Source organism: Glycine max, chromosome 2 (genome assembly GCF_000004515.6).
Source record: "Glycine max cultivar Williams 82 chromosome 2, Glycine_max_v4.0, whole genome shotgun sequence".
NCBI lineage: Eukaryota > Viridiplantae > Streptophyta > Magnoliopsida > Fabales > Fabaceae > Glycine > Glycine max.
In genome coordinates, this window is record NC_016089.4 from 43,013,275 (window position 1) to 43,037,142 (window position 23,868).

Sequence of the window (23,868 nt, forward strand, 5' to 3'; positions counted from 1 at the left end):
AGACTGATAGTATATGAGAAGAAATGGAATAATGGTCACACAAACTGAATAAACCAAGCAGGATTTTTTTGCACATGCTTCAAATTATGCTCTCAATTAGAACTTCATCTAATTAACGAGTAATGACACATACCCAAGTCAGTTTCCCAAAAAAACCTTCATTTATTTACATATATATTTCATACACATCTTATCTACCATATCGAATTACATTTTGCTGTTATGTCTACCAAATAGTGAATGACGACCTTCCGCTATCAATTCTCCAGTTGCTTTGTTTTTAAGAAGAACAATAGTCCCAGAATAACCTCCTTTCCTTCCTAACAACCTAGAAGTAATTTCTAGTTCATCCTGCACCATAATATCAATATGTCCATAAGGTATAACACAAATACATTTAAAATACGTAAAGAGAGTAGGAAAGTTGGGTAGTTATTTGTAGTGCAAAGAACCCAGTTGTTAAATGTTAATGAAATCTGAAGCAAAAGTCTTATAATAAGAAGTGGTTGGAATCATGGAATGGCAAGTGAACGGATACATACAATAAACATGTTGCCTAGCATTACTAAGTCTGAACCTTAACAAAAGGACAATTCCTTTTTTTTTTTTTTTCTTTTTTTAAATCCTCAGCGTAATCTAAGTCGAGTCAGGTGAACCCATTTAAGAGGACAAAGCTATTCTGGCGACAATTTTTTTTTCGTTCACAAAAGTCGAACCCAAGATATAACTCAAGGCGAACCAGCTATTTGTCACTTAGACCAACAGGCATTGATGAAAAGAACACTTTTTACAATCTTATTTCAGATAAGGGACATTCTAATAATGGAACAGGGTCAATCTTAAGTCTCATTTTTTATCTGTTCAGTTTTCACACATGTTTTGAATGGTTGAGACTGCATTTTGAACTGTAGAGCAACCGAGTCCATCTAAGAACAGTTTGGCAGAAATTAATTGGACAGTTGGATAGCATATCTATCTATAAAATGCAATACGCAATCTAATAAATCTTAATGTGGTCTAAAGTTTATTATGAATTCATAAACTTCCCTGATGCTATTCACTATAGTAACTAACTAGCCTACTAATGTTGGACTGGGTAGATATGAGGTCATTATCAATTACCATCCCCCTATATACAACAGACAAAAATTAATGATGTGAAAGTAGGGTTTGATGCACAACATCAATCATCAATTTCAACCTTATCCTCTCACTTAGCAAAATAGGCATTAATTAAGATGTTATTGTTAGTACAGTATATGGTAATAACTTACGCCAACTCTCACAGATGAGAGAAAAGAAATAGACATGTCAACGGAAACATTCATGGGGAGACCCTCTTCATGGATGACAGCACCTCCAACCTCGTCCACCAGATTCGCAATTGCTCCACTCGCCAACTTCCCACTCCTGTCCTGTAACAACACAAAGAACATTCAATTTCACTTCAATTACTAAGATTATTAGTGCATGTTTAATTTGGAGTCGGAAATGTTGTTGCACGCACATGTTTCAATACAAATCTGAGGGATAAAAATAAAAGATTTTGATCGGTTAGTAAAATTACTTTAGCCTTAGATAATCAAACATGCACTAATAATTGAAGTAAAGTGATATGAAATGAAAGATACAGCGAGGCGCGAGGGGACTTTGAAAGTGCAGGAGACGAGACCGGGTTGGACTCGGTCAACTCGGATGCCAGAGAGGATGAAGTGTTCGTAGAAGGAGGAGTTATCGCCGGCTCTGAGGGAAGGAACAGAGTTGAGTCGTGACATAGCGACCGATTCTTGCTGCGTTAGTCTCAGCATCTCTCTCACCTTCTCCATCCTCTTTGTCTTGCCTTTTTCCAACCCACCAAGACGAAGACGATCTATAGGGGTTGCTTGTTGCTGGTTGCTATCTGGATCGTGAGTTCACTTGAGCCTAATGGGCTTTTACATTGTTTAACTTCTTGAGTGTTGCTAGGTGCAGCCATCATTATTGTTGGTGCACCCAATATTTTTTGAAAATGGTAAAATTGTTCCTGTTAATTTCTTCCCTTACGAATCAAATTGATCCGTAAGTTGATTTTTAAGACTTACAGATCAAGTTGATCCGTAAAAAACTTACAGATCAACTTGATCCGTAAGTTTTAAAAATCAACTTACGAATCAACTTGATCCGTAAAAGATTTACAGATCAACTTGATCCATAAGTCTTAAAAATCAACTTACGAATCAACTTGATCCGTAAAAGACTTACGGATCAAGTTAATCTGTAAGTCTTAAAAATTAACTTATGAATCAACTTGATCCGTAAGGGATATTTTTGTCTTTTTGTGGTTAGTACTAGGTGCACCAGCAATAATGCTGGGTGCACCTAGCAGCAGTCTAACTTCTCTCACCAAATTTGCATAAAGGCCATTCATATTTACACCTCTCAATTTTACTAGTATATCTCCTTATATATATATATATATATATATATATATATATATATATATATATATATATATATATTACCATAAACTGTTTTTTTTTTCTTCAAAATGTTGAAAAATTTGCGTTTATAAAAATTTTACATTTGGAATGTAGTTTCTCTGGAAGTGGTAAAAATTTAGCACATTACAAAAAGTATTTTCTGGAAGTCAATTTTCAAAAATAAAATAAAATGGGCACCGATTGCCTTTAAGCATTTTCTTTTTTGGGTATTTGCTAAGCGTTGATATACTCGTTTTCTTGTTCAGTTCAGAAGGAAAACTATCAAAAAATGAAATTATAAGTCTAGAAGTCATAGAAATACAAATTCCATGGATGTCTTGACATTCCAATTACAACAAAGATCTTTCAAGTAAAATAATCACTAAAATCGTATATTATCTGCTGGTAAAATTGCTTATCCTATTAAGAAGTAAATATTTCTGACAAAATCAAGCACTCAAGTTCTCTGCACGATGGGGTCCATGGGGACAAATCATATTTTTAAAATTAATAATATTTATTATCATATAGATGAAAATAAAATATCAAAACTTCACCCAAAAAAATATAATATAGGGTATAATATGTTTTGTGCTCTAAATTTTTTGAAGTTCGATTTTAGTTTCTTTTAAAAAAATCATCCGTTTTTGTCCCTCAACTTTAAGATGCAGCAATTTTAATCCTTAACGCATTATATAAGCCACTCTTTATTCCTTTATAAAACATTACCTAATTTATTTTTGAGGGGTAAAAGCGTTGGCATTTCAAAATTGTGATAAGGATAAAAATATATTTTATCCTCTAAAAGAGAAATGAAGTACCCAACCGAGTAAGTATAGAAGAAACAAAATATACGAAAGAAACTAATCAATAAAAGACAAAAAATGATGACAAGTAAAAGAAATAAGGAATTGGGGACCAATTACATAGATAAGAACAAATGTATTTTTATGTTTTCCGCAAAATTAAGGAGTACAAATGCATCTCCTAAGTTGTACCTAGGTCCGCCACCACCAAATCATGGTTTCTCATGATTTCATTTCTATGGTTTCAAAATCCTTTTACAAGGTTTTTAGAATAAATATTTTCACACAAGCATTCGCATTATACTTCTTATATATACAACTTACTCTTCATCACCTGTCTCCCACCAAGCTCCGGTATTATTTTGATCTACTTTTCTCCTCAATATACACAATTAATTGAAAACGAAAATATACTCCTATATCATAGTGAACGAAATTTTCTTCACTTGTTATCCAATATTTTTTTGGAAGTCACTCAAAGTGTGTTTTTCTCGAGTGTTTGTCCATTCTTATAAGATTTAATTATTTATTTCATCTTTTATCATTTTATGATTTGTATTTTTTTAGTTCTTATAGTTTGAAAGTGATTTTTTTAGTGTATATATTTACATTTTATTTTCTTTTATTTCATATGATTTACATTTTAATTTTAGTTTATGTAATTTGAAATTAATTTTTTTAGTTTTTATAATTTGTATTTTAATTTTCTTTTAGTCCCTATAGTTTGAAAGTAATTTTTTTAGTCTCTATACTTTATATTTTAATTTTTTTTAGTCCTTATTATTATGAGTAATATTATCAATTACAATTAATTACAAAAATATTAGCAAGTAATTCGTAACTAATTTATCGCAAAATAATTTGTAATAAGAAAATAATTAATAATTTATAACTAATTTGTAACTAATTATTTTTATATATTTTTTTAATAAGGACTAAAAGGTAATTAAAATACAATAGAGACTAAAAAATCACTTTTAAACTATATAAACTAAAAGAGAATTAAAAATTTAAAATATAAAAATTAAAAAAACCATTTTCAAACTATAAAGACTAAAAAAATATGAAAAATGAAACTATATGAATCAAATCAATAATTTAATTTTATTATCTTCTTATAATAAGAATTCAACAACTTGGGAATGATCTCTCACATTTATTGATCATATATAAATATTGCATAATCCAGGAATATGATCTTTATCTAAGAAAAAAAAAACAGATAAATTTTAAATTGAAAATCTTAAATCTTAGCACATTCGTTAGTAATTCCATCATGGATACAATTATTTTATTATTTTAGCTACAAGATTCTTATCCAATTTATATCTTTGTATTATTATTATTATGATCATGATATTGAAAATATAAAAAATTTAATAAACAGTCAAAAGGTAGTTAATAAAATAAATTTATATTTTTTAACCAAATATTCATTACCAAAACCCGATTAATAAGAAATATATATAAAAAAATATATGCTTACAGTATTTTTTATAGAAAAAAACATTAAAGAACTTCATCTCTCTAGATAATTTTACTTGACTTAGTCTAAATTAAATTACTTGATATTAAAAATTTACAGTAATATTTATTTAAAATTTCCCTAGATATGTTTTCTCTAGATAAATTTACTTAACTTAGTCTAAATTACTTCATATTCAAAACTAGATATTAAAATAAAATTAGGCTTCGACTAAAATATCTAGTTTTACTGAGACAAAGTCCTACAACTCAAAAATCCTTTTTGTGATACTACTACACTTAAAATTACAAAAAATGATACGTTTTTTACAGGAACTCAGCAAAAGCAAGGCATACCTGAAACTCGGTTGCAGCTCTTGTTAAGGGTGAGTGGAGTTTTCTCACCTGGTGTTCTTACAACATTACTTTAATGGAGGCTGCAGGGTACATAAAAGGGGAAATTAAAATTTCGGGTTACCCAAAAGCGCAACGAACATTTCTCAGGATATGTTGAACAAAATCATATACATTCTCCTCAAGTAGCAATTGAGGAGTCTCTATTTTCTCTGCTCTGTTGATAAGCCAGAACTACCTAGCATACCAACCAAAGCATGCCTCAAAGTATCAAGCTCAACTAAGAACACCAGCAACATAAATTTTAATTTTCCCCTTCTATGTACCCTCCTAGCCTGTTTTCCTGCCAGCCAGTACGTCCAATTCCCCCACCTTTGGCATATCAACAAAATAATTGACATTATGGAATGTCATTGTCAGTTGTTCAAATGGAAGAATCATTTTATTTGGCAGTTTTCTAAATGTTAAATACCATTGGGTGGGTTACTTTTTATTAGCATTGGAAACATATTACAATATGGCATGGTAATTTTCACTGATGTTTAATGAATCTTCTACCTATTTGATGGGATGAAAATTGTGTCCTACCTATCAGTTTAATGAATTTTCTACCTATTTGATGGGATGAAAATTGTATCCTACCTAACAATTAATAAAGTAAAATGATTTTCTTTTATCAAATTAGTCTAATAAAAAATAAATAATCAAAAGGAGAAAAAATTGTGTCTAATATATTTATCTATTACAAGCCTTTTTTTAAGCCTTAGTCTAACTTATTTAAAAATTTGGTCTGACTTGAACGTTTGTTTACATAATCTTTTCTATATAAGAGTCTATAAATAAGCATATAGGCTTAACTAAATCAGTGAACCTAAATAGGCTAAGGAGCCTAAATAAGCCTATATATAATGTTACATATTATTGATTTATTATATAAATAAACCCGTCTCTCAAGTCTAATAGTTTTTTTAAAGCCTAAAGTCCAACCTTTTTAGTTAAAAAGACTTTTTAAAAAGCCTAAGTCTATTCTTTATAATAAACAGGTCAGGTCCTTCGAGGGTTAGATCATAGGTCCCCGATGAATCGTCTAACTTATTTTCAGCCCTACTTACAGCACAATATATTTATGAGTTAAATATATATATTTTTAATCTCTATAAAATTGATAAATTTTATTTTTGGTGTCTAATTTTTTTTTTCTTTCTAAATTTTAGATTCATTGATTTTTTTGTTATTTATAAAATGAGTAAATTTTGATTTTGATATCTATAGAATATTTTTTTTTATTTTATTGTCATTCCTTAAAAATCTAAAATCATTATTTTTAGTCCTTAATATTCATTTTTTGTCCTTGATTAGAGATCACAAGTGTCTTCGAACTCACTGAGTTATAAACTAATCTCGCTTGTAATTTGCGTCTGTCGCTAACTAAGAGAATTTTGCACACTTTACATTCATTTTTAGCAAATATATCCTAGTTGTAGAAGTCTATACATCACATATAGGATTTTGTCTAACACATGAACTTATTTTAGTTGCTTCTAACTTATTTTCATAAGCTAGTTCAAGTAGCTTACAAAATAAGGTCTCTTATAAGAAATTAATTTTTTTTTTCATTTTTATTCTCACTAATATATTTGAGATAGTTTTTTTTACCTTTTTAATCAAATAATTAATTATATCCTTTTATATTAAACACTTTTGATTCAACCAACTAGCTTATAAGTTTCCAAATTTTCATCTAGTTTATAAGTTTTAGTTGACTTATTAATTTCAACTACCGTACAAACTAGTTTTACCAATTTACTTCATGGCGAGAAATAATCAATTAAGGGGTGTTACCATGATTTTATAATATATATAATTCATTGTTGTTTGTTATCCAGACACACTATCTTAGAACCTGATTTAAAGTTAAAGGTATCAAATTGTATTTATCTCGTTTGCTCCTTTGAGAAAGTTCATCATGAAAACACCTGTTGGAGAGTATAGATTTCTCAATGGCTCTTTTGATTTTGACATGTTTAGATGTTTTCGACATCTAGTGGAGAGTCTAAAAGTAAAGGTCAAATAAAATTGCATAGGTAAATTTAACTCAGAAACAACTTTCATTAAGTTATATAGTTTTATACATGTGATAATGACAATTAGAGTTGGAAAAATGGTTTGTGCCGAATTGGATCCAAATAAATGTGCCTAAAAGTAATTAGATCAGTTTGGCTTGACTCGATGGACCAAATAGGGCCAGGTCGAACTTTAGAAGGTTGGAATTCAATCAAGCTTATGTTGGTTCATTATTATTTTCATTTGTATTTTTATTTAAATTTCTATAAATTTAAGAAAAAAAATTGAAATAAGTCAATTTAGTTTGGTCCGATGAGCTACATTGCTGCAAAAAGTAGAACTATGGAAAAATTTGGGTCGACCAACCCATTTCACTTTTCACACTTATCCTGATGAGCTGAACAATGCCATATCGAATAACTTGTTTTGCTAGTTTTATATCATCAATTAATTATAAATCATTGTTCTTATGATTGTTAAGGTATTTATTATAAAAATGTTCAAATTTAACATTATTGTTTGTGATTGAATGATCTTGCATACATATTTTCTCTAATTAAATTAATAATTAATGATATAGACAGAACTCAAATAACATTTCTCAAATTATAAACAACTAAACATATATAATCCCCCTACTTCTAAAAAAAACATATATAATCCCCACAATCCGTTAGAAACACGCCCTGCATATATAACTCCAAGAAGCCATGAAATCTATTAATTTCCTTTCCAAATACAACCTAAAAATGCACTTTCGTGGGTTGATCTCACTCCCTCTGCCCTAAGCCCTCTGCAGTGCACATAACGTAGCCCATCACCATCAAAAAAAGTAAATCCAAATTTACAGTCATCATCGCAAATATATAGGTTAGCTAATACTACTATGTTCTTTTTTTGGTATAAATACTACTATGCTCTTAAGCTAAACTAATCTTAAACTTCACAATAACTTTTGGAGTTATATATGTTAGCTAATAACTCCATTTGAAGAAACCATACACGAAATCCATTCCCACAAGGCCAAAATTTTGATTCATATAATATATTTTTTTTATCAAAATAATTAAGCAATAAGGCAAGAATTAATTGGAACTAATAGAAGATAGGGGGATTATATATGTTTAATTGTTTATAATTTGTGTACACTTGGTTGCGTTTTCTGTCCTAATGAAACAAAAAATTCTTGGCACACTTTCATCTCTACTAAAAAAGTCAAGCAAATATGGAAACACGTTGGCCTTTGAGAGTTGATAGAAAATGGCATAATCGATGTTGGAAGCTTTAAGGAACTCGCTTTTAACATCTTGCAGCAGCCCCAACCAGATTTGAGGAAGCCAATTTGCTATAACAATGTGGTGTATCTGTAATACACGCAATGAGAAGCTTTGGGGATCAGACAGAGATCGAAGTCACACTCCATATCAATTTCTGCTGCAATACAATCAAATCCCTCTACACCAACTTAGTTAACAGAAGGTGATTTGTATGATTTTGTTTTAAATTTTGAAAACTGTGAGTAAAATATTTGAAACTAAAGATTATAAAAACCGAGATTTAGTTTTTTATTTTTAAAATTAAAAACTGAACAACGTACGCTATTAACAATTTAGTACTAGTACATGCGTAGCTTAACTTTGCGATGAAGTTATCATTACCACAAGCAATCATAGTAGGTTTAAAATTTTGAATGAATGACCGAATTATGAAGATTCAAACATGAATGTGTAATTAATAAGTTGTGGTTGTGTAATTAATAAGATTGATTTCTTGACGTGTTACTTTATGTAACTTGAATGTGTGGCCTTTATTGATACTCATAAAGTTGGAACAGCAGTTACCAGCTCAATTGATAGGACTTGGAAATGAATAATGAGAGTAATAATTTTAATTTCTATAAATGTTCTTTGTTCCGTTTCTTGTTTTAATTTCTTATTCTTTTCCTTAAGTTGCATTTAGGGGCCACCTAAGGTCCTATCAAAAGGACTCCTGCCTAATTTATATAGTCATGGTTTGTTTTAAAACTGGATCTTAATTTTAAATGATGTAAAAGATTATTTAGATTATAATCTATAGAAGAGGCGTTTAACAGTAAGAAAATTGGGGGTTTAAGGTTTAAGGAGGTGTTGGACATGGCATGGTAGTACTAGTAGAAGCAACTAGGAAGCACTGAAGCAGTTGATGATGGTAAATAAATGATTATGATTATTCCGTACTCTCTCTCTCTCTCTCTCTCTGCATACTTATGCCGTGTCTCCCACTCCACTATTAACAAACATGTCATTGCTCACACTGCCACCACACTCATACACATGAATCCTAGTCATGAATTCCAATTTTAAACCCCATTGCCTCTCCGCCTGCCACCGCCACCCCTCCGTCCCCGTCACCGGCTTCTGCGCCCTCTGCCTCCGCGAACGCCTTGCTGGCTTCCCCTCCGACGACCACCCTCCCCCGCCAGACCTCCGCCGCTCCAAGTCCTGCTCCCGCCCTGCCACCTCCGACCCCGCTCCCTCCCCCCGCCGCCGCTCCTGCGCCGTCCGCCCCCGCAGCACCCTCTCCGATCTCTTCACCCGCGACGACACCAGGAAAACCAAACGCTCTCACAAACCGAACTCTGAAGTTAGGGTTTGTGACGACGACGACGACGACGACGACGATGCCGACGAGGAAACCAAGACGGTGAAGGAGTTCATAGATCTCGAAATACTGCAGCGCAGCAAGAGGAACGCCGCGAGGGATTCCAGAACCTTCTGGAACGCAGCCACCGAGAAGTTCAAGAAGTGGAAATGGAAGCACCGGTCAAAGAAAAACGGTGATGCTGACAATAATGATGATAATAATAGTGATAATGCAAACAGAAATGCAGAGAAGCGAAGAGCTAGGAGATTGAGAGACACTCAATCGGAGATTGGAGAATGCAATTTGGGGAGAAGATCTTGCGATACCGATCCGAGGTTTTCGATTGATGTTGGAAGAATCTCGTTCGATTGCCCTAGAGCTTCCTGGGATGGATGTTTGATTGGAAAATCGTGTTCCAGGCTTTCCCCAATGGTTTCACTCGACGAAGATTCCAATTCCAATACTAGTAACAATATCAGTGCTGGTGTGGATTTGGAAAGGTCTGGAGATGGTAGACAGAGTTTTGGTTTTGATAGATCAAACTCACGTAGGAGACGGTCGATTGCGGAGCTTGATGAGTTGAAATCGATGTCAAATGCAAATGCAAATGCAAATGTGAATGCGAATGCGAAGGTGTCTCCAAAGGTATCTCCAGCCACCTTTTATGGTGCCAAGTTGTTGATTACTGAGAAGGAGTTAATGGATAGTTATGTGAGATCTTCGAGTGATGTTGTTGAACCTGATTGTGTGGTGGAATCTGATTCCAAGGGCGTTGCTGATGTGGCCACTAGGCAAAAGGGTTCGAAGAAGTTGCAGAAATGGCGCGGCATCTGGAACAAGTTGGGATTAGTACAGAGAACCGAGAGAAAGGAGGATAGGATGGGGGAAGAGAAGGGTGATTCTGGGGTTGAGGTTGAGGTTGAGAAGCCTCTTGCAGAGTCTTTGGAGAGGCTGAGGAGGGTGGTTAATGTGCAAGCAAGTGAGCCTGTTGGCCAGAAGCTTATGCGTAGCTATAGCGTTAGCTGTAGAAGCCCATGTAGAACCGATGGTTTCACAGAAGAGTCTGAGAGCAAAGGGAGTGCTTTGAATGTGAGACAGGAGTTTATGTTTCAGAGGAACCGGAGTGTTAGGTATTCACCCAATAATCCCGACACTGGCTTGTTGAGGTTCTATTTGACGCCCACAAAGAGCTATAAGAGAAGCAAGGCCGGAAGGAGTAGTGTTAAGGATTTGCATTCAGCAGCCAGAAGTGGCTTGTGAAACTGTATTAGCTGTTGAAACTTGAATGTATGTCTGTTTATAAAAACATATATAATGTAATTTTTGTTGTTCACGATATGAAGTACATCACACTGATTAGATTACGGTTGCAATTTGTCTAATGATGCTGGTAGCAGAAATAAAGTATTGTTTCCATGATGCTGTTGAGATGGTAATTTTCTGATTGCAGTGATTCTAGGAGCAACCCTTGATTTTGCTAGAATTTACTGCAAGGATATGCCATCTGTTATTTAATGATTTATATTTTGTTGATGAAATGCCTATGAACTGTCAATTTGCTACCTCAAGTGCTGCAGTGGCATTTCATGGTGTATCTCTCCAAATGCAGCATGAAAGGTTCATCGAAATTTTCATGCTTTATTCACATTTTACAGAGTAAGCTTCAGCTTCCAAATTCTGGTTCAGCTATGCTGTTGGTTATATCGATGCATGAACTTCAAATTGTGAAGTGTATACATTCCTCAATTATTGAGTACCTGAACCTTCGTCTCTTTTAGGAGTATCCACATATACTTAAAGGCATTTATGCTTTTATTTCTTTTATAATTTTCTTGGCTTTAAAAAAAGGTTAAGGTTCCTGATGTAACTGAGATATGGTATGAGAATTTCTGGGTATGTAATTGGTACAGGAACAACATTGAAGGACAGGGTGTTATAACTGAAATTGCTTTAATCGAAAACAGAATTTTGAATATCCTTTTTCCCACCTTATGACAGACCCAAAACTTTTGGGCAGTGGGGCAAGTGTAGTAAAGATAAGTGGATTTTAAATTCTCTTTAGAATTTTCTCACTCATCCGGATGAGAGGGGGAAAAGTTTGAAACCTAATGGGGGCAAAAATGACCTCCCTGCTATGGTAATGGAATGGGGACATGAACTCCCATTGTCAACCACTTAGAATCTAGGATTTGTCCCAGCCAATGAGTCAACTTGCTTTTTATTTTTTCCTTGCCAAGGATCACAGCAAAGTATATATTCCATATGAGAAAATTCTGTTAGTGGAAACATCTACTGCATGATGGGGATAACTTGGCTAACTTGGTTAACTTTCCAAAAGAACACTGCAAATCCTTCCATTTATAATACTTTATGCTTAGTTGTAGAGATTTTAAAGGTTCTCTATAAGCAAAATATTCTGTTTCTTGGTTAAAGCCTTTCAAAGTCAAGAATCACTGCATAAAAAAAGAGTCAAGAATCACTGACATCAAGATTCATGGACTGTTACCATTGGGCTTGTTTTTTTTTTATTGGTAAATGTTAATTATTAATTTGTTTGTTTTTGTTAATGGAGGATTCGAACCCATGATTTATCCCTTTTTTTTCCCCTTCACCACCAAACCAACCTTATATCTCCATTGCACTTCCTTTGTATTTTGGCAGTTATACGGGGGCTTTCAGGCAATAGGCATTACTAGGCAAGGGAAGAATGATTTTATGTTTAAAGCTCGTCAATAGTCATTACTCATGTAGTTGTGGTTAATTGTTTGTTTAGCAAGAGCTCGAGAAAAATTCAATGTCCGTGTTTCATTGTCTGTAACAGAGAAATGCATATTGCCACTTTATCATCCTTTGCGTGTGTTTTTTCAAACCTAAAATTTATTATGGTCCTGCTTTCTGTTGGCACCTTGATTACTTTTCTTTTGTATTTATCCCTCGGGTCCAATGTTGAAAGATTGGTTAGCAAATGCTGTCTGTTTACTCTATTTTTGTGCTTTATTTCTTTGGTTAAGCATCTGTTTGTCATTGAATTTATATGCTGCTAGGATTTTGGAAATATGACAAGGCAGCTAGCTCACTGGTCATTCTGAATTTTCCTGTATCTAACTATGCGAACCAAGCCCATAATTCATATGTATTTGAGACCAAGAAAATGTGTTTCACTCTATTGTTGCTGTAAAAAAAAAGTTATATTATTTACCTAATTTTATATAATACAATTTTTTAAATTTTTTTATCAGATCACTCTTTTTTTTATAGTCGTTAAAAGATTTGTACAATCAGCAGTAAAAAAAAAAAGATTTGTACAATCTTGCTATCTCAAAAATAATTTGTCTAAAGTTAACACAGGATATTTGTAATTGACCTTTGATTTTGAAATAGTTCCTTTTTGACTTCTCCTCTGTATTTTCCTCTGATAGCCGTAGGTTTTGCTGATGAATGGAATCAATAATGCATCAGATGTTGACCATGAAGAGAAAATACTTGTAACTGTTATTATCGTTGGTAAATTGAAATTCTGACTGCTTTCCATAAAGCGCTTAACTTTTCGCTAGTCTTCCAATGATGTTGTCATATTGTGGCCTTAGCATACCATTGTGAATTAGACAAGAAATCTAACTTATGATGAAACTGCTTCGGAACAAAAAGCACAACCTTTGACTTGCAAGATATAAATCTCATTTCCATGATGTTTTTAACTGAAGTACGTGTAAATTCATATTTTTTGGGACAAATTTATACAATATTATTTTTCTCAATGTTATTAAATTAATAGATGTTAGAATGATGGAAGAAGATTCACTTAGTACTTGTTTAGAAAAGATATATATTTTATTTTGGATAAATAATTTTCTCTATAAATAAAAAAAAAGCAAATCCAAATTAACAGTCATCATCGCAAAGTATTTCCACATCATGGTTAATTGGCGAAAAAGGAATAATATGATAAGAGGTGTACATGCTGATGGAGTTTGGAAAGAGGAACCTTTGGAGGTAAAAGAGGAAGTGTGGAAGTTCTTCAAATAGAGATTTAATGAAGACCATTGGGATAGACCAAATCTTGACGGTGTTGCTTTTGAAAAAATATCAAGTGATGATAATGATATGCTTCTTGGGAGTTTTGGGAAAGAGGAAATTGTGGAGGCTATTTGGGATTGTAGGAGCTCAAAAAGTCTCAATCCCGATGGTTATAATTTTAAATTCAAAAAGGAGTTTTGGACCTTGATGAAGGAAGATGTGATCAATTTTTTTTGATGAATTTCATACAACCGTATCGTTCACTAGAGGTATCAATGTGTCTTTTATTGCACTTATTCCAAAGGTTGGGGACCCTCAAGGGTGGAGATTATAGGCCTATATCTTTGGTGGGATGCTAATACAAGATTGTGGCAAAAATTCTAGCAAAAAAGGCTTCAAAAGGTGTTTCATAGAGTCATCGATGAAAGACAAAGTGCATTTTTGGGTGGGAGAAACCTCTTGCATAGTGCATTGATAGCCAATGAAGTTGTGGAAGATGCTAGGAAAAATAGAAAGAAATACTTTTACTCTTTAGGGTGCATTACAAAAAGGGGTATGATTTGGTTTGTTGGAATTTTTTGATGTACATGATGAATAGATTGGGTTTTCATGAATCTTTGGTTGTCTTTCATCTACCTCGATTTCAATTCTTGTAAATAGAAGCCCGCCTAGAGAATTTAAGCCTCAAAAGGGCTTAAGAAAAGGTGACCCCCTTGCACATTTTCTCTTCAATATTGTGGCGGAAGACCTTAGTGTTTTGATAAGGGAAGCTTCCTTGAAGAGTCTTTCCAAGGGATATTTGGTGGGAAAATTAGGTGTTGAGGTGAATTTGCTCCAATATGCGGACAACACAATATTTGTGGGTGAGCAACTCTTGATAACGTGGTAATCATCAAATCAATTTTGAGGTGTTTTGAATTAGTCTCCGATTTAAAAGTTAATTTTCACAAGAGTAGTTTTGGGGGCTTGGGATTGGATCAGGTGGTGTTGGAGAGATATGCATCATATTTGAATTGAAGAAACTTGTCATTCCCATTCGTCTACTTGGGAATCCCGATTGGTGTTAATCCAAGGAAGAAGGTGATGTGGGATCCTATCATTGCAAAGTTCAAGAAGAAACTTGTCTCTTGGAAGCATAAACATCTCTCTTTTGTTAGAAGAATTTTTTTGATACTAACTTCTTTACCCCTTTTCTTCTTTTCTTTTTTTAAGGTTCCGATAGGTGTAGCTAATATTGTGAGGGGCTAGCAAAGGAAATTTTTATGGGGGTATGAGGAGGGGAGAGAGAAAATATCTTGGGTGAGTTGGAAGACAACTTGTGCTCCTAAAAATCATGGTGGTTTGGGGGTGAAGGATATTGCTATGTTCAATGAGGCACTTCTAACAAAATGGAAGTGGAACCTTTTTCATGATAGGGGGTCTTTATGGGTGAGAGTTTTAGAATCCAATTATGAGGGGAATATTAGTTTGAGTGGAGAAAAGTTGAAGTCATATGAATCTTTTTGGTGGAGAGATTTCAAGCTAGTATGTGGTGGGAGGAGTGATGGGTGGTTTGACAATATATTGGAATGGAGAATAGAGAGTGGTAGAAACACTAGATTTTGAGGAGATTGTTGGGTGGGAGGTGAGTGTCTTCAAAATAAATTTCCTAGATTATTCCTCAATTCGAAGTAAAAAGGAGAATTAGTGAGAGATATGGGTAGTTGGAGTCTTGAGGGGTGGAGATTGGAGTTTAAGTGGAGAAAAGAGTGGTTTGATTGGGAGTTGAGTGTGGTGGAAGAGTTTCTCAATGTATTGACAAATGTCAATATTGCTAATCAAGGGGAAGATCATTGGCTAGAAGATTCATCTTCAATGTACTCGATCAAATCCGTATATATGGCTTTGTATGACTTGAGAGTTGGTTCTAATGAGATTGACATTTTCAAAAGTCTTTGGCAAATTAAAATCCCTCATAAGGTAGCCTTCCTTCTTTGGAGGGTTTTTTATGATGGGATTCCAACTAAAAGTAGAAGAGGTATTATTATTGATAGAGGAGACACCATATGTATCTCTTGTAGTGAGATGCCGGAAGATATGACACATTTATTGTTCTCACGTAGAGTTATTCATTTAATATGAAAAACGTGGTTCAAAATTTTCAGTATCAACTCAGCTCTACCTAAGTCGGCTCGCGAGCATTTCTGACAATGTGCTCATGGTTTACAGGGTAATTGGTGGCAAACGGGTTGGAGTGCAATTGTGTGGGCCATTTGGCAGAAAAGAAATGCAATGCTTTTTGAATGAAGAAACTTTGAGGTTGAACAACTTTGGTAGAGAATTATGTTTGCGATGTGGTCTTGGATGAAGGAATATTGTAAAGACTTCAATTGTTCGTTTGTGCACTAGCAAGTGAACCCAACTGTGTGCTTGATGTCTCCATAATCTTACGCTTGGTTTCGCTAATTATGATGGGGTTAGTTTCATAGCATATAGTTGGTGCAGTGGAGATAGAATTCGTATCATCCATTTTGCAGCATTATTTTTGGCAGAATCGAAATGTATTCTTAAGTTTTCTGTGAGAGCTTGGACCTCATCATGCACTCAATAGCACAAATTTATCTAAACTAGTCCAATAGCTGGTTGCACTCCAAGTCCTGGATTTTGGAAAGACGAAAATAAGAAAGCCCAGACTAGCCTAACGCAACAAGTGAAATTGCTGGGGCAAATACTCAAAGTCACATACACAAACTCATCAACAAAGAGTAACAGACTGATGAGTCTTTTTCCCTCTCCCATGATTTATTGAAATTACAATGTCTAAACAAAGAAAAAAATGCAAACTCAATATTTACTACCACCAATAGTTTTGACTTTTGAGTACTCATTTCACTCACTCATTCCACATCAAAGCCCTTCTACTGAATCTCAGCAGTGACCTCACTCCTCATCCTCATTCACAGTTTCTGAGCCTCCTGCCCAAACTTCTTGTCCTTGAGCTCCTTCTTGTAGTCACTCTTATCCTTATCATCCTCAAACACCCCTTTGGGACCAATGGTTGTTCCAATCATCCCACCTCTGGCAATGAACTCCTGCATTGCATTGCCTCTTCGTCGTCCGGGTAAGGAAACTGCTGCCGCTTGTACAAATGAGCCAGCTCCAGCTCTTCCTTTGGCTTTGGCTTTGGCTTCAGTGTCCACCAACCCAGTGGTGACGTCTCGTTGTACACCCACACTGCCCCGATCACTGCATAGGTGCAAAGCAAAGCCTTTCCAATTTGCTTCTAGAAGTAGTAGTTCTCCTTCCCCAACCCTATTTTCTTCAGGAAATCTCGGGTATGTTGTAGACCTGCGTTGGAACAAAAATGGGTGCACAAAATTTTATCAAAGAAACAAGATTTTTGTCGGAAACATTTCATCAAACACCTTGTGTGCAAGGCTGGATACTACGAAAAATGACCAATATGGTATTGAAATGGTTTAACACGGAGGTTGTGAAGATATTTATAGTTATTTCAATTTATGGGTTGTGAGAAAGTATGGTACCTGTTTTGGGTTGCGACTCCTGAAAGCGCTTACGAGGCATTGTGCAAGTGAGGCTTTGATCATTCGATGAACATCGAAATATGGAATGATAGTGGCGATGACGTGGTTTAGTAGTGTGGGGGCAAGCCTGGATAGTTCTTGAGTATGAATAGGCCCATTAGGACCAAAACTTACATGGACCATATGTGTTTCCCCATTTATTTCCTCCAATTTATTTTGGATCTCATAGTTATAGACTTATAGTATAAGTGATAACTAATGATTTTTTTTAAAAAAATAAAGAAAATTAAAAAAGTATGTTACTTTCATGAAATTTAAAAACATAGATCGGACATAAAAAAATAATTGAAAAATCATATTTAATTGAGGGAGAACAAAATTAGATTTTTTATTTAAAAATAAAATAAGCATCACACATGCACATTTTTTTTTCTTTTTTTTTTCTTTTTCTTAAGATTGGTTTGATAAGGATCAAACTCATATCCCAACGATGTGAGTTTCAATCTTATTATCAATGTGAGAATTTTATCTTTCAATGTATAATTTATAAATATTTTTGTCAATGTTCTTAAGACCTGTCTTAGTCCTGATAAGTCTTGAAACTCAACTCATCTAAACTTTATTCGAAAATCTTTTTTTGATGTAAATAATATAATAAAATTTGAATCTAAAACCTTGTTCAAACTATTGAAATTGTCTCATCATTTGGCCAATAAAAAAACATATGGTTATGATTTTTTTTATTATTAAAAAATATTTATTTGTTAGTTTTATATTCGAACATGTCACCTCTCTTTTTTCTACTCTCTTCACCCTTTTAAATTGTCAGATAAGGGGACTGATAATTATTCTTTTAGCTGTGTTACACTCCCATCAAGTAACAAACATTGTGGATAATTCGGTTTATGATAAATTTATTCCTAAAAGCAATAACTGTAAACGTATTTTGAAAGCAATCCAAATAACTCACTTTTCAGCTAAGCACATACTCTAACACGAACATTATATATGACACAAACATGGACACTTTGACACAACTAATGTCTAAAATATAGGACACGGAAACATCCTAAACACACACAAGGGAGAGGCTCTAATAAATGAAATGTGTGTAACATACAACAATATTTAAATTGATGGTATATTCATCTTTTGAAACAACATTTTATGTTTTTTCAAGTGTTTGAGTTGTGTAAAGATATCCACAAGTGTTGAAGCAAAAAAAAATCATTTTTAAATTGAAAACTTAATAAAAAGTGAAGAACAAGTGTCAGTGTTGGAACAGGACACATTTTGAATAAAAAAGGTGTCCGTGCTTCATAGCTATTTAGTGAAGATTTCCAACCGGTTTTTTATATGTATACAACTTTGACACCAGAAGGAACACAACAAAGTTCAGCACACTTAACACTGTCAACAGCAAGAAGAAATAATCAAGGTGACCATAGTTTAGTTTGTCAGGTAACCATCCAGGACTTCCATTCCTAGCAGTGATCTTAGTCACAATTGTAATGAGTAAAGAGCTCAAGTAGGACCCAAATGCAACAGTGAGGAGTTGGAGAGCAGAACATGTGCTTCTCATGGCATCAGGTGCTTGCTCATAGAAGAACTCTAATTGACCAATGAATGTGAACACTTCAGCACAACCTATGATAAAATATGGTGGAATCTGCAAAAATAGTGACATGGGGACCTGGTTAAGGTCATAGTAGTTGTGCCTTCTCACCATTTTAAGTCTAATATTCTCCAAGATTACCGAATACACCATAGCAAATATGGATATGAAAAGGCCAGTGCCCATTCTTTGGAGCTGAGTTAGGCCATTTTCGCGGCCAGTGAACTTTCTTGCTACCGGCACAATGATCCTGTCATACACTAGCACCCAAAAGATGACACTGATGGTATCAAAGACAGAAAGAGTAGCTGGTGAGATGTGTAACTTCTTGTTGCTGCCCAAACGGTTGTCCATGGTGTCCCCTTGCAGTATAAAGTAGCTTCCCATTTGACTATAAACAGTAGAAAATATGATGCCAGTGGCCCAAATAGGAAGCAATCTTATAATGGCTTTCAGCTCTTCCACTTGAGTCACAGTACAAAGTCTCCATGGGTTTATTGGGTCCTTCACATTGTCTGAATCTCTTATAACTGCTGCTTTATCAAAGAAGCTGTTACACACAAGTGACAAGAGGTAAATGTGGATAAAGCAACAGGGCAATGCCTCTTTTTTTTTTTTTTTTTTATTTGTCTTTTGTGCCTCAAAAAATAGGTTGTGATCTATAGGTTAAAAGAAAAACTAGATAACAAACGTGGTGTGGTATGTTGGTAGATGGTTATGTTGTTGAAGCATGAGGCCAGAAATTCGATCCTCAAGTGTGTGTGTATGGAATAACATATGCTGGGAGAGATCAATTCCTTAAATGGATGTTAGTACTTTAAAAAATTAGTTTTTGACTCTCGGCCAAAGGATATCCAAAAAGAAAGAAAACTAGACGAACATTTTATGGTTTGCAAGAATTTTGAGAGTAATGATTATAAATTTATAAAATTGTCATAATTTGATAGGATAGCATGTTAAAAGGCATAATGAGTTTTGGCTTAAATTACTACCTTCCTATGCTTAAAAATCTAGGGCAGCATCAAAACTACTTCTAGTTTTGATCACTTCTCAAATATTATTGGATAAAGTTTTACGATGGATATTACTGAATAACTTGGACTAAGGGCATGTTACTATGTTAGTACTTGGTAGCATTTTTCAATTAGAGGAGTAATTAGTAAACATAAAGAAATTTGTTTCTATGGTTTACCTTAATCCATTTGTATGTTCAAGCTTGCGACTTCCTTGGATAGCTGACTCTGAGTCTTGTTCTATCTCATAAAATGCAGACCTATCATCATTAGTTACTTGAACCTTACTCTTTCTTATGGATGCCACTATAACCTGACACATGCGAGTGAGGGGGCTACCACCGGGCTTCTGAATCCGATACAGCCTCGTACCGGATAAGAAGCTCACCACAGCAATTGCCATGGCCACTGCTGGAATGCCAAATCCCCACCCCCAACTTACAGTAGTTTGTACCCACACCAACAAAGAAGCAGCAACAAGACCACCAATATTTATTGACAAGTAGAACCAGTTGAAGAAAGAGCTCTTGTGCTCCTTCTCAGCTTCATCAGCATCATCAAATTGGTCTGCACCAAATGATGAGACACAAGGCTTGATCCCACCAGTGCCAAGAGCTATTAGGTAAAGTGCCACAAAGCACATTGCACTCTGTGCCTCAGTAGCATGGCAATTACCTTGATCATCACAACTTGGTTTTATGCCAGGAACTGATGCAGACAGTGTCAAGAGTGTCATTCCCTATGAAGCAAAAGAAAAAAAAAAATTCAGATATACAGATTTTGCACATGAATTGTGACTATTGATCTTCTATATGACTATATGCAATTTGGTTAATTACTCTCAAATTTTATATAAGCCAAGTATATAGATGGTTTGATCACTTGACGTAATTGTCTAATTTTCATTTGATTTGATTTTGATTTTATTGATTCTCTCATCCTCTCTTCTCTTGGACTCTACCATGTTTTCTAACAGTAATCAAGTAAAAATTGAAGAGAATATACTCACAATAACATAAACTATGGAAAAATAAAGGATGGTACGATATCTTCCAAGATAGGCATCAGCCACAAATGCTCCAATCAATGGAGTGATGTAGCATGTTCCACCCCAATTTGCATTATTCTTGGATGCAGTAGGACCAGACTGGTTTAGTTTAGTATTGAAATAAGTCACAAGATTTGTGCTCATCCCATAGTATGCCAATCTCTCAGAACATTCATTTCCTGCAAATTTGTCTAATTAGTTTCTTAACCCACAAAACATTAATTGTTGAGGATAGAGATACATACAAAATGTTTACCTAAAATAAAGGGGCAGGCTCTCCAGGTTCCAGTTTCATTTTTGTTAGCACGATTTCCTCGGTAATCTACTGTTCCGTCTTTTGTGTAAACATCTTCCTCGGTCATTGTAACTCAGTTCAGGGATTCACTCGCAAACAATCAAGCTAGGAATTGAAAAATAAAAGAATCAATGAAATAAAACTTGGCCATTGTTTAAAGGACAAAAACAAAACATAGATACGGTTTCATAAGTGGTGTTGGTAAAATCAGAATTGGATTTTCACCTTAATAATACACGTTGACATTTAATGAAATTCTTTATCATCATGTAGATTGAAAACAACACCTATAGTACTGTATCTAAATTTTGTTCTTGTTTTCTGGTGATGCATAAATAGTGACTTAATTAGAACATACAGCTCTTACCTTGTGTAAAATCGTATAGTTTGTATGGTTTATTCACCACAGCTTGAGATGGAGGTGTCACCTAAAGGCAAAGCACTGTGCATGGCAGATTTAAGATGAAAACTAAGAGTGAGAGAAAAAAGTTATATAGTGTTTTAGTGTGAGACTAGGATGACGTTTTGTTCAAAGCATTGTCTCTGGTTCATTTACACAAACTAGAGGTCAAATCCAACCATTACAAAGCTGCTTCTGCTTACCATATTATATATATAGTGAATCAAAGTTTGCCCCCAAAAACTAAATAGCACAATAATATACTAAAATAGTATTTGATCATTTGTAAACTGTAACGTGTTCATTTACGTGACGTTGGGTTTATCATTGCTTGAAAAGGGACAATAGGAAGCAAACATTTTCTTGTTTTGTAACCAATGTAAACATTCAAGTGACAACTAATAATGAATTACTTGTTTGGCTACACATCAAAATTAATTTCTCCACGTTCCAACCAAAGGTCGGTCTATAGTTTTTTTTTTTTAAGACAACAAAAGGTCTATTGTTAAGATTAATTTAATCATACATTTAACGGTTTAAAATAAATGGTAAAATAAGAAAGTTTTAAAGAGGTTGTCTTCCGCAAGAAGCAACAACTTTTGTTGAGTAAGACATATGAATGAGTCAGGTAGGCAAATTAATTTGGAAACTAAAGATTAGATTCTTTTGATTTAAATTATAAAGGTAAAGGAAAAACTTTGAATTATTATATTTTTTCAGTTTTTTTCCTCGTTCATTATTTTTTCACTAAAATTTCGAATTTTTCTACCGCTGCAACCTAAAAATTTTAGTTATACTTTTACCTAGCTCATTAGTTTTTATTCAAAATATGATACTATAGTTGCATAGTAAACATAATAAGGCACTTGGTAATGGTTTGGACACTATAGATAGGATGTAAGAACGAATGAAAATGAAACAATAGGACACTATAGATATATATGCTTAAATTTGTTTTGAGTCTAACGAAATTAGTTAATTTTATTTTGAATTTTTAATAATTTTTTTCCGTTGAGTTTCTAATAAAATAATTTTTTTGTTCTTATTATTTTGTTGAAGTAAAATAAAATTACTTAACAGACCTTTGATTTATGTTGATGTAAAATAATATGGAATGGTTTTTAAGTCCAAATAAAAAAATGGTGGATGCTAACCTTCTAATTTTTGAGTGGGTGTATATTAACTATCCTTTTAGAGTCCTTATAATATTTTGTTATTTTGTATTAATCTCTTTTAAAAATATATAATATGAATGCAAAACAAAATTAATTAATTTATGAGCAACAAAAATGTATACAAGTCATGGAGATATAGTATAGCAAAAAAAAAAAAGAAGTCTTGGAGTTGGAGATATTTTGGTGTATTTGTGTGGTCGGTTTACTGACTTTGGTGGATAATAGATTGGGAATGCAACTCAGGATCAATTTTCATGGCCCAGTTAACGTTGGTTTTACTTTTAGTGGGGAGGTAAAGTAACAAATTATCAAGAGGTTCAGAAATGGGGAGAAGCATATGCTAACGGAATTGTGATGGAGATTGCTTATAATAAGGCTTAATCGTTTTTAGGTTTTAGCTATCTACTGTTAGTTTGTATGCTGGTTCAACTTGTAGCATTGGTTAGCACTTAGCATTAGCATGAGGATATATCTTAAGGGAACATCTTATAGGAGAGAAGAATAATTAAATTTAAATCATATAATTATATATGGAGAATTAAAATTTAATGACAAAAATTCATATGATATTTTAAATAATCACATGACATTAAATTTAACCGCTCATATTTAATTATACGATTTAGATTTAACCATTTCATATCTTTTACATATATAATTTGTCCTATATGATATGTTGAATCCAATGTAATTTTCTGTTATGTCTAATCTGGTACTACTTGTATCTGATTTTGATTTTTTAATGATATTTCGTTATTTTAGCCTTTAAAAAATCACAGTATACAGCAACTAAACCAAAGCTCCCAGCCTTAGCATTTCTAGCCTTAGCATTACACGGCAATAATAACAACATATAAATTTGAAAATAAAATAAAAAATATTTGGATTGAAAATTCAGGTCCTAGTTAAACAAAAAACAAGTTTGAAGTTAAATTAATTACTGTTGATTTAGATTAGTTTGATACAGGATAAATCGTTTAATAATAATGAACATTGAACATCTACAAATGCA

General features: G+C 33.6%; 3 protein-coding genes and 1 pseudogene across 3 annotated transcripts; 1 reads left to right on the forward strand and 3 right to left on the reverse strand.

Annotated features, from left to right (window-relative positions):
- Positions 1–146: 146 nt before the first annotated feature.
- LOC100305814 (uncharacterized) lies at positions 147–1,874 on the reverse strand. The gene is given in 3 exon segments (NM_001250140.2): positions 147–351; positions 1,275–1,415; positions 1,632–1,874. Coding segments are annotated over 3 exon segments (480 nt in total). The 5' UTR covers positions 1,827–1,874; the 3' UTR covers positions 147–207.
- Positions 1,875–9,574: 7,700 nt separating this feature from the next.
- LOC100789822 (uncharacterized) lies at positions 9,575–11,151 on the forward strand. Its single transcript, NM_001253049.2, has one exon. The coding sequence runs from the start codon at positions 10,199–10,201 to the stop codon at positions 11,027–11,029; it is 831 nt and encodes a 276-aa protein (NP_001239978.1). The 5' UTR covers positions 9,575–10,198; the 3' UTR covers positions 11,030–11,151.
- A 5,231-nt stretch (positions 11,152–16,382) lies between these two features.
- Positions 16,383–17,504, reverse strand: LOC100790357 (uncharacterized; annotated as a pseudogene).
- Positions 17,505–18,521: 1,017 nt separating this feature from the next.
- Positions 18,522–21,897, reverse strand: LOC100797555 (protein NRT1/ PTR FAMILY 8.1). The gene is made up of 5 exons (XM_003518250.5): positions 21,649–21,897; positions 21,243–21,386; positions 20,948–21,165; positions 20,118–20,677; positions 18,522–19,475 (listed from the first exon to the last, which is right to left on the reverse strand). Exons 2-5 carry the CDS (start codon positions 21,346–21,348, stop codon positions 18,638–18,640), a joined length of 1,722 nt encoding a protein of 573 aa, XP_003518298.1. The 5' UTR covers positions 21,349–21,386; positions 21,649–21,897; the 3' UTR covers positions 18,522–18,637.
- Between the last annotated feature and the right edge of the window lie 1,971 nt (positions 21,898–23,868).